The sequence below is a fragment of the Apaloderma vittatum genome, unplaced genomic scaffold (genome assembly GCF_000703405.1).
Source record: "Apaloderma vittatum isolate BGI_N311 unplaced genomic scaffold, ASM70340v1 scaffold23784, whole genome shotgun sequence".
NCBI classification, from domain to species: Eukaryota; Metazoa; Chordata; class Aves; order Trogoniformes; family Trogonidae; genus Apaloderma; species Apaloderma vittatum.
This window is the reverse complement of record NW_009711325.1, coordinates 27070-38514: the sequence shown is the minus strand read 5'-3', so window position 1 is coordinate 38514 and position 11445 is coordinate 27070. Positions and strand designations below refer to the sequence as shown.

The window sequence follows — 11445 nt, the reverse complement described above, 5'->3', positions numbered from 1 at the left end:
AACACAAGTGGTCACGGGCTGCCAACTGGATGCAGCACCATTCACCACCACTCTCTGGGCCAGGTCATCCAACCAGTTTTTACCCAGCGAAGGATGTACGTGTCCAAACTGCCAGCTTTTCCAGGCAGATGCTGTGGGAGACTGTGGCAAATGCTTTGCTGAAGTTGAGGTAGACCACATCCACAGCCCTCCCCTCATCCACTAGTCATCCACCCAGTCGTAGAAGAAAATGAGATTGGTCAGGCAGGACCTTCCTTTCCTAAACCTGTGTTGGCTGGGCCTGATCCCCTGGTTGTCTTCTCCATGCCGCTTGATGGCACTCAGGATGATCTGCTCCACAATCCTGCCAAGCACCGAGGTCAGGCTGACAGGCCTGTAGTTCCCCGGATCCTCCTTCTGGCCCTTCTTGTGGATAAGCATCACGTTGGCCAACCTCCAGTCATCTGGGACCTCCCCAGTCAGCCAGGATCAGTGATAAATGACAGAGAGCGGCTTAGCCAGTTCTTCCGCTAGCTGCCTCAGCACCCTAGGATGAATCCTGTCCGGAGCCATGGACTTGTTGGGATCTAACTGGCACAGCAGGTCACTAAATACTTCCTCCTGGATTACAGGAGGGGTATTCTGTTCCCCATCCCTGTCCACAAACTCAGGAGCCCAGTTGCCCTGAGGACAGTCAGTCTTCTTGATGAAGACTGAGGCAAAGAAGGTATTAAGTACCTCAGCCTTTTCCTTATCTTCTGTTACTCTGTTCCCTCCCTTATCCAATAAGGAACAGAGCTTTTCCCCGACCCTCCTTTTGTGATTAATGTATTTATAACAGCACTTTTTATTATCATTTACAGAGATGACCAGATTAAGTTATAACTGAGCTTTCGCTTCTCTCATTCTCTTTCTGCATGGCCTTACAATATTCTTAAACGCTTCCTGATTCACCTGCCCCTTTTTCCAAAGTTGATACACTATTTTTTTTTCCTGAGTTCTTGCTAAAGCCCCCTGCTCAACCACATTGGTCTTCTTCCCCGACAGCTCATTTTACAACGCATAGGGACAGCTTGTTCCCGTGCCTTCATAATTTCATTCTTAAAGTAAGCCCAACCTTCCTCCAGTCCCTTTGCCTTTAGGGGCTGATTCCCAACAGATTCTCAGAACCAGTGTTCATCAACACTCAATTTTGTCTGTGTATTAATTTTGTCAATATACGAATTTGGCTAGTTTGCTCTGATCCTTTCCCTGCTTATTTCTAGTTTTTAACTGTTTTTTTTTCTTGATGAGACAATCTGCTCATTCGTGTTTGCAAATTAAGATGTATTATAGGCCATGAACCGGTCTCCATTGACCGTAATGATGTTTTAATTTTTGGTGAGTTGAATTGGTTGCTTATTTCTGTTTCTTGTTCCTCCATGTCTGCTTAGTATTTAACAAAACTTAACTTTTCATCTCATGGCAATTTACGTTCTATAAGCTTCTGATGCAGTGTTTTGTCAAAGGCTTTTTGACAATAAAATTTAATGTTAGCTGCTTTTTTTGTTAGTAATTAGTTTTGTCAACACAGTGTTAGGGTAGTGTTTAAAGGGCTTTTTTTTAATTGCTGCAATTGTGCTTTCCGCCCTCTCTCTTCCCGCCCCCTCCTATTGTATTTATTGACATGTGGTAATGCTTCGGGTTGCGACAGACTGAGTCCAAAGTAATTACATCAATCCAAAACTTTTCAAAACAGAAAGTAGCTGTATGTAGAAGTAGGCCTTAAGTGGCTGAGAAAGGTGCAATCCACAGACCTATATAAAGAAAGTTATTTTATGGAATTTCCTCTTTCTTCTCCCTCACTCCTTGTGGATAATGGTCTAATTTTTTTTAAGCTAAATTATTTATCTTTTGGAGTCAAAAGAGGGGAGAGATCCGCATTTAGGGGCCAAGCCAAAACATCTGGTGAAGTCAGTTGGGGCAAAGTTACCCATGATGTAAGTTCAGGGCTTTTGCTATGAACTGAGGGGCTTTGCAGTAAGAAAATGATTGAGTATATCTCTGAATCTAAGCTCTTGGATGGGGGGGGAATAAAAAGAGATAATTCGAGTATTCTTGTAATGTATGTGCAAATTCTGCTCTTAGTTTTTAATAGGCATTTTAGACAATTCTGTTAATTCTGCCCCGTTTCATTCTTTGCTAAATATAGACCAGTGTTTTTTTCTCCACTTCATAAATTGTGTAGGTGAAACAACTGAGAAACCGTGCTGATGAAGATGCTCGCATGATCCACATGAGTATTCAGATGGGTAATGATCCACCTATTTCCCTTCGGAGAGATCTGGAGCATTTAATGCTTTTAGTAAGCCGTATTTTCTTTTAAATTATTGTGTCAAAAAGTGATTGTGACTTTCCTTCTTTGTCAGAAACCCCTTATCTGAATGATAACATACAGTGCTGGATCTTTCCTTTTTGGGGGTTAGAGGGATTTTTTTTGTTTTTCTTAAATATAGACGCTTTCTATAACTTTTCATGTAAAGGAATTAAGCTACTGCCTTGACATCAATAAAGGGTCATTTAATTCTTGTTTAGCAAGGAAATACGCCACTGTTTCTTATGTTGGAAGAATTCTAGAGCTAAAGTTACCGTACAAAATATTTACATCCTAGTAAGATTTTTCTATTAAGACATTTTAGCGTAACTTAAAAATAGGAATTCTAAGACTACAGGTTCTAACTGGAGTTAAGATCTGGCTAAATGGCTTGGGAGTTCTTTGGAACAGAATACACTCGTGTACCCAGACCTTAATGTTTAGACAGTGTTTTATGTTACTGTAAGTCCTCAAATTTCTCCCTATTTAGTGTGGTAACCTGTAATTAGGCTTTAGGGCTTTTGCCCCACTGTTGACAATTATTATGGCAAAGAATTGAAATGTTTAAATAGTTTTCATATCTTGATATATTTGTAATGAGAATTTTGGAAGAATGTTTTGTATTTGCTGTAGAGCAGGCTAGGCAAGGTGACCCCAGTTAGGCTGCTGGAGTTACAAATGTCCCAATTTCAGTAGAATTTTGACTACAGGCCTACATTTTAAAGAAAGATCTTTCTGATACTGTCATATTTTTAATAAAAGAAAAAATTGAAGTGAAATAAAACTGAAAAAATATAAATAGATATTTAAATACAAGTTATTAAGGTTACCTAACTGCATTTTCAAAACCCCACATCAGAAAGCAGATTTTCATAGCAAACTGGTGCATATTCTGTTTTCTGCTCATGAATAAATTAAATGCTTGTGTATTTCCCCTTTTTTAGCAGGAAAAGATATAAGTATGCAATTTTAAATATAGCAGGTTTTAGTATAGGAATCACTTGTCTTTTCCAACGCTAGTCCTTTGGATTATAGGACGTTAACAGGAGAATTTATAGTGAAGTGCTTTCTTAAGTAGCTCTGAGATACATAGTAAACTTAAATGAAGAAATATAAATGCAAATTTACTCTGAGAAATTTATATGTTCAGGTAATGGGTAAGATTTCTAATCCTGATACTGGCTGTTTTTTAAATTAATATATCAAGGTACACAAATGGTTATTTAAGGAGAAATTACCCTGTTTTCTTAGCAATGATTTAATCTATAATAAATAGATAGAAAGTTATGAGAGTTTCATTTATGTGTGCCTCCTGAATTTCTCTGGCTGTCATTTGTTCTGATGTTATATTTAAAGGTTGTTGTTTTCAGAGAGCTTTAAGGAACAGAAAACCAGCCGTGGGATGCTTTGCCTCTCAGATATGTTTAGCTTATCTAGAAGCAGTGCTTATTGTTGAAGTAATTGTCTCTTCTTTGCATAGTTGTTATTTCTCTAACATCTTCCTTTCTCTGATAGATTGCTGAATTGTATAGGAAAGACCCCTTTAATCTGGAACTTGCCCTTGAATACTGGTGTCCATCAGAGCCTTTACAGACATCTACCATCATGGGGTCCTACCTTGGAGTAGCTCATCAGCGACCTCCTCAGCGCCAGGTTATCTAGATTTTCTTGAGTAATTATAGCAACTTAAAGTAATAATAAATCAGACAACAAAGTACTTGGTATCCTTATTAGTTAGCCTCTAAGAAGATGTTATCTTTTATCACATCTGCACATGCATATCTGCTTGTGTCCTGCTCAGCATGACATGGTTAGTGTTGCTTGCTCTAAAATGAGCTACCTTCCCTTATTTGTGGTTGTCAGTAAACTTAGAAAGTGTCCTAAAAAACCTGTTTGAAAACTCGTAATTATTTAAAGTCCAAAGACTATAGCCCAATCAGAGATAGAACTTAAAATTAGAATACAAAAGTAATCTGAACAGACAAAGCGGATGTTCTAAAACTCTTTAGATAGCTGGAATCCTGTCAGCCTTCAGTCCTTCTTGAAGGACTACATGGTGTTAGGCAGAAACCCAGTATGAGATCTACCAGACACATCCCAAGACCCACCTAGAATACAGGCACCTTATGTTAGGGCCTGGTGCAATCTGCAAACACCCCAATACAACCCTGGGAGGAGTCACTGTTGGTGTGAGTTACTGTGCAAGGATATGAGAAACACAGTGAACCCTCCACCTTACCCTGGATTAGATTAGAATCTGTTTTCTGACTTTGGCTGCCTATTGTTGTCCTAAAATACTCAGATTTAATTTTTATTATTTTTTTTTAACACTCATCTTTGTTTGTTCTAGGTTGTCTTGTCAAAGTTTGTTAGGCAAATGGGAGATCTACTTCCTTCCACAATTTACATCCCCTACCTGAAAATGCTGCGGGGGCTGGCTAGTGGGCCTCAGTGTGCTCATTACTGCTTTAGTTTGCTAAAGGTCAACGGCAGTAGTCATGGTAAGAAAAATGACACTTCAGCTCTTTCTCAACTTCTGTTTCTTTAGAAAAGTATAAAGTTTGAGATGAGTTGTGGCTTCATACCTTTGACATTTTATTAGTAGTACAAAGATGAAATTGGAAGGTTTTACTTGAAAGAATAATCTGGAAGAAAACCAAACAACTAATTAGGTCGTTAAACATCTGAGCACCTTAGCAAGTAATTCACATAATGAAATAAGGTGTTGTATTTTTTTAAAAAAAAAAAGCTGTGCCTTAACGCTGTAAGAGATGCTGAATATTAATATTATTTATTGTAAAATATAAAATGAGTAATGTCTTAACTCTATTTACAAGATGTGCAAGTTAACTTTATCTTTCCTGAGCTGAGGGAAGCTTCTTCAGAAGCGCTTGTTCTGTTAGATTTTGTTGATACATTTAATATAATAGCACTTTCTCAAATTAAGAGGTGTTGGTCAGTCCTGTGTCTTGCATTGATTTTGCATGGATCAGACTGGAAAAATACCTCTGCTTTGAAGATATAAATAATACTGCAAACATTCTGATTCATAAAACAGAAAACTTGTTTATACTGGCTTTTGAAATTAGCACCTTTCTGTGTCTGTTAAAAGCCAAAACCAAAAACCCCAACACAACAAAAACCAGACCAGAAACAGTAATTTCAGAAACAATAGCTTTACTTTGAACTTTATATTTTCCTCTAGGTAAGAAAGTTTTCCTTTTAAATGTAAGTACCCTGCCTGTCACCCTGTGAAAGAGTAGAAAGGAAATCTTGTCACCTGTTTGTCATATTTTCTAGTGGAAAACATCCAAGGAGCAGGTGGCAGCCCTGTCTCCTGGGAGCACTTCTTCCACTCTTTGATGCTTTATCATGAGCACTTAAGGAAAGACTTGCCAAGTGCAGACAGTGTCCAGTATCGTCACCTGCCTCTCAGAGGAATCACACAGAAAGAGCAGGATGGATTAATTGCCTTTTTACAGCTGACCACTGTTATAGTGAATTGGGTAAGTAACCTTTTGTTTGGTTTTCTTTGTTAACAATTTTTTCTTCTTGCAAAACATCATTGTTCATCTGTGAAGCTCACTTGACGAAAAAGGTATGTAGGGCAGATTTACCTAGCGGTTATTATCATTTGATTAGTGAATTTTAAAAGTGTGGGAAGCGTCAGGAGTAACTGTTATGACCAAACACGCAGTCTGGGTGAAGCAGGAGGAGATGACACCTTTTCCTGTGTTGCTTCTGTTACTGGTTTTATTGCTTTCCTGACACTTAGGTGTCATGGAGGTGGCTTTCAGAAGTGAGGTATTTTCTGAAAAAGTGGAGTAGAAAAGTTGTTTGCATATAATTATGACTTTGAAAAGGCAAAAATAAGAGATTAATTTAAAAGGAAATGGTAGGAGTTTGGCAAGGAAACTGTTCAACTGTGAAACTTGCCTCCAGAGTTAGATTTTAAAATGTCCCCAAACCAAGAGTGTGAAATGTTTAATGAATTGACTGGAAGAGGATTCCAAAGGAACAAAACCACAATGCAGATTTTGTACTGTGACTTGTCTAGGTAATTTTGGACAGTGTGGAATTCAGCTCTCCAGTACCTCTGCAGCCTTAAAATTTGGTAGTATAGTGAGTTACTCTTTTAAAAATCATCCTTGGTGGTGGTAATAATGGATTGTTCCTTTGTGAGCTGTCGTGTCAGCATTGGATAAACATGGGGAGAAGGGAACTCTTAAAACTGCTATTTCCTGGCGTTGTAAACTCATAGCCTGGGAAGAAGTAAAATTGTTCTAAGGGTGTGGGAAATTACCGCTTGATGAAGCTAGAGGCTTTTTCCTGTCCAGTGGTTCATCTGAGAGTCAGTCTCAAATGAGCCTACAGTAGTAATGATCCTGCTGATACTTAAGCAAATTCATGTAAGTTCCTAGCAAATGTCCAAATGCAAATTAAGTTCATAATAGAAATACTGATAAAGTCCCTCTACCAGTGCTTGAACAAGCTATCCAGAGTGTAAGTACTTAAACTTATTTAAGACAAATTCAAAGAATATGTGTAAAAAAAAAAAAACAAACCACAAAGGCATGGATTGCTATAAGAAGATTATATTATGTACCTATTTTATTGTATGGGTAGGCACAACTTTAGTACTCGTGAGTCATTAAATTGGGCTTTTTGTTTAAGTAAGACTGTTGCTGTGGACTGGTCTGCCTTTCTTATGTTCTATATACCTTCATGTATGAGGCAGAGTTGTTGATAGCGAAGTGTGAATTAGATTGTAAGACATAAGTAGTCTTCAGAGTAATAATCTGAATTTTTATTTATTTTTTTTAACTGTAGAGTGAGAATGCTCGCTTGGCTCTATGTGAACACCCTCAGTGGACACCAGTAGTGGTCATTCTGGGACTTCTGCAGTGCAGCATTCCTCCTGTTTTGAAAGCAGAGCTGTTAGAAACCCTTACTGCTTTTGGAAAATCACCTGAAATAGCAGCTTCACTCTGGCAATCCCTGGAATATACACAGGTATTTTAGGATTTTCGGCACTCAGAACTACAACATCCCAGTCTGTTGAAACTGTCAGTGTATTTGAAATAGTATTGCATTTCTTCCTAAATTTGCTTGTTGTCATTGCTGAATATTAGTTTTTTCACTTCGTTTCAAAGTAAGAACTGTATTAACTATTTTGAAAATGACTGTATGCCCCAGAGATTTTATTGGCTGTGCTTTTCCTATGTAAATGCAGACTACCTAACAGACAGTTAGTTCAATATGTGAGTTCGATATGCTTTTTCCTCAGTGTACAATATCAGTAACAAATGTTCTGCAGGTTAATTTCTGTTTAGAGTGTTTTTTGTTTTGGGGTGGATTTTGTTCATCTGTGTGTGTGTTGCCTTTTTTTGGTGGGGTTTTTTTTGTGTATGTGCGTAATATTCTTCATTGTGAGTGGTGCTCATAGAAAGAAGTGACTGGTTAAAAGTTCCACTTTTGGGAATTTAATTTTTGGAGGAAGTTAATTGTAATTTACAAGATATTATTACCAACTTTCATGTTTAGATGGCAAATGTCAGATATGTATTAAAAGCCTTTCCTTTAAAATGGTGGTTTTTCCCTTCTCTCTTGATTTCAGAGAAAAATACTCTCAGTATTGTTAAATCAAAAATCCTAATGAAATGGGCTTATTTCATAGTGTATATTTTAGTTCAGACTAATGATTGGTTTATTTGGAAGAACTTGAGACATTTGAACTGCAACTGCTGGTTTATGGTTATTTACTAATAAAAAGATCCTGACAATAATGACATACTAGTAGTATGTATAATAGTAGTATAATGCTTACTACCTTTGCTTCCTAATTTATGATATTCCTTAAAATACATTGTTGTAAGAGACAACAAGGGAAATACCTTTCTCCTAGCCAATAAAGAAAAAAATCATTAATGTGAAAGTATTTCTGTTCTTCGTTTCATGCATGATGCAGATCCTTGAGGATGTAAAACTAGAAGCATACAAGTGTATAACATATAATTCAGCCTTTCAGACAGAAAAATGTTATTTTTTTACATTTTAAGAGGATTTAGGAAGCCTTTTCTTACAGCTAAAAAGTGATGAGTACTTTTTAGACCTGTTAGAAATGCTGCACATGCGCTTTGATCGTGTGAAATATGTTTTTTGCCTGTTTTCATTTCTGTTTTGAAGATACTACAGACGGTGAGAAGTCCAGGCCAGAGACAAGCAGTTGGCATTGAGGTAAGACTTTCTTTGTACCTAGGCACCTCTCTGACCACCTGCATTTGAGTTCAGGCTGCACTTGTAGAGGTGGCACCTGCTGCTGTGTCTGCAGGAAAGCCTTGAAGTAGGCACTGTCACTTCACTGCTGCTTAATTTACCCTCAAATCTGCTTGTAATTTCATCCGTTTATGAATCTAGTGCAGCTTCATACTAGTAATGGAGCAGCATCTAAACCCTCAAATTCCTTATGAGCACTTAGGGAGATTTTCCTAATTTGGCCTCACTTTTGTGATATCTTAGTTAGCTCACTTCTAATAAAAGTGGAAAGTAAAAGCAAAGTGTGTTGAGGCATATCTTCTAGTAGCTCGGTGTCTATTGCTGAACTGAAATGACAATACTGGTGCTTTTTTTTTATGATGTATTGTAGTCAAAAATGCAGCAAAGTCAGTTCACTGTAAAGTAATTTGCACATGATGCGCTTATATTATTTACTCTCACATGTTTCTTGCTCCCTCAGAATCTTTGATGCTTCTCCTTCTGTTTTTGTTGTCCTTTTGTGAAGGTTGAGCTGAGTGAGATTGAGTCCCGATGTGAGGAATATCCTTTAACGCGCGCCTTCTGTCGACTCATCAGCACACTCGTGGAGAGCTCCTTCCCCTCTAACTTGGGAGCAGGTCTTCGCCCACCAGGCTTTGATCCCTATCTCCAGTTCCTCAGGGATGCCGTGTTTCTCCGATTCCGCACCAGAGCTTACCGGAGAGCTGCTGAAAAAGTAATTTTTGTTTGAATTTTTTTTTTTAATTTTTTTTTTTCAGGATGTTGTTGAAATTATTTGGCACTGCTGATGTGGCTTAGATCTGTTTGAGTAGCTGTGTGAGCAGTAACCTGGAGCATTTCATAGTGTGTAGATTCTGTGAACAGGTGATTTTTCAAACATGGGTCATCAGGATCTGTGAAATACTTATCAGGAGCCTGTACAAAATATCTTTTAAAAACCCCACAAGTTTATATTATCACTAAATTTCAGTTTATTATATAGGATTCTGCATCTCTGCTACGTAGCTAGTGACCTCTGAACATCACGTGCCCAAATCTACAAGTCAGATTTGTCCTTTCATCATCGTTACTTCAGAGAATATTTCTGACTTGATGAACCAGGGAATATGAGTTTCCTTTAATATCCTTCTGGATGAAAGCATATGCTAAACTGGTGTCCTGGAAGTCATTAATGATCTGTTACTAACTGTTATACCTGTTAGGGACACTTCATTGCTTGTAGTTTCGCTATGCTAATGTGTGTATTGTATAATAGTGTCTAAAATAGGCAGGACTTTGGAAAGAAAGCTTGGCCTTTCACATTGTTTGACATGATGAATTATCAACATTGTCAGATAGTATTTCAGAATTAAATATTCATGCCATACTTCTTTGTCATCCTGGTTCTTGTTGCTGCAGTATCAGTCTTATTCTGTGTGTGACTACTTCTTCGTTTTGTGATTACTTACAGTGGGAAGTCGCTGAGGTGGTTCTGGAAGTGTTTTACAAATTGCTGCGGGACTATGAACCTCAACTTGAAGACTTTGTGGACCAATATGTAGAGTTACAAGGTTAACTTGTTCATTCGCTGACAAACAGAATTGTAACTTGCTTTGCTCTCTTGCCTCTGTCTTGTGACCTTGTTTAGTATTGCAAATAAGCCAGTGAAAAGCTAAACCCAGGCTTTAAGGTAGAAAGATGTTCAAAAAATGTCCACCTGCTATGAGGAGCTATGTTGCTAATTCATTTGGGGCTTCATGTACACTATTTTCTACTTCCCTAGCTCTAGCAGAAGGGTGACCTCTGTTCCTTTTCCTTTGCTGATTTACTTGAAGATCAGTGTTTGACTCTTAAGTTTAGACCTTCACATTTGGACTTGTTCCCCTGGATTTCTTTGGTCTATATCTAAATCCCCACTATTCAGAGTGTCAACTTAAAGGTGTCACTGTATTTGATGTATCGTCTAATATTATTGATTATTGATAATTCTGCTGCTACTGTGTGCTCTGAATAATTATATTCTGAAGTCATTTAATTCTGCACAACTATTCTGTAAAAGGCCACAGAAGATGGCAGCTGCCACGTTAAGTAGCTGTAAGGCTTGTTTGGCCTACAGGGTTTTTTAACACAAGATTTCTTCCTAACGTTGAATGGCAGCCTGATGCCTGTGGATTTGCTTGTAGCAGTAGAGAGCTGTCAGAACCATATCTTAAGTGAACAACTTTTAAGACATATCTTTCCAGTGAACTTTGCTCAGTCTGCGAGGCTTCTCTGCCCTATACTTTGACAAAACAGTTCTTGGCAGCTTAACTGGCTTGAGCAATTTCTTTTGGCTCATTCCTGTCGTCAGCTGGTCCTTCAGTTTGTAGGATTATTTGTGTGTTAGGTCATATATTGAAGAAATGGTTTAAAAAATTATCTTTTTGACTAGATCCATTTCTTGAGCCGACTTGGTGCATGACCTCGCAGCGACATGGCTCGTCTGTTGGCGTGTTGGGGCCAGTGCAGACGTGGAATGAATGCAAAGAGAAGGGGATTGTTTAAGTTGATGCCAAAAGAAACTGCACCCTTGTTCTCACTTGCATGTTAACAAAGATTCTTGCTACTTTCCTGCTTTTATCCACCATAGTTTACTAGGGGACTAGATAAACCAGAAACATTAGTCTTGACTTTTATTTTGTTTACCAGTGTCTTTGAGTTTTAGGCTAGTAGTTTCATTTTTGCATACGATATTGCAGCAGACGTGCAAGTATCTGTACACCATGAGCATTGGATTCAGTGCACCTTCTCAGCTTTGGTTTCTGGAAATTCGTTTTTCCCTCATTCAGGGTCTTCATACAGGTTTGGAGGGGAGTTGT

At 38.1% G+C, this 11445-nt stretch overlaps 1 protein-coding gene across 1 annotated transcript in view; it reads left to right on the top strand.

The window, feature by feature from the left end:
* Window positions 1–11445, top strand: part of NUP205 (nucleoporin 205kDa) — a 51553-nt gene that overhangs the window by 13995 nt on the left and 26113 nt on the right. Inside the window, 8 exon segments of the mRNA XM_009867619.1 lie at window positions 2207–2323; window positions 3848–3985; window positions 4683–4833; window positions 5633–5838; window positions 7163–7345; window positions 8519–8569; window positions 9114–9323; window positions 10059–10158. Coding sequence (XP_009865921.1) covers window positions 2207–2323; window positions 3848–3985; window positions 4683–4833; window positions 5633–5838; window positions 7163–7345; window positions 8519–8569; window positions 9114–9323; window positions 10059–10158 — 1156 coding nt within the window.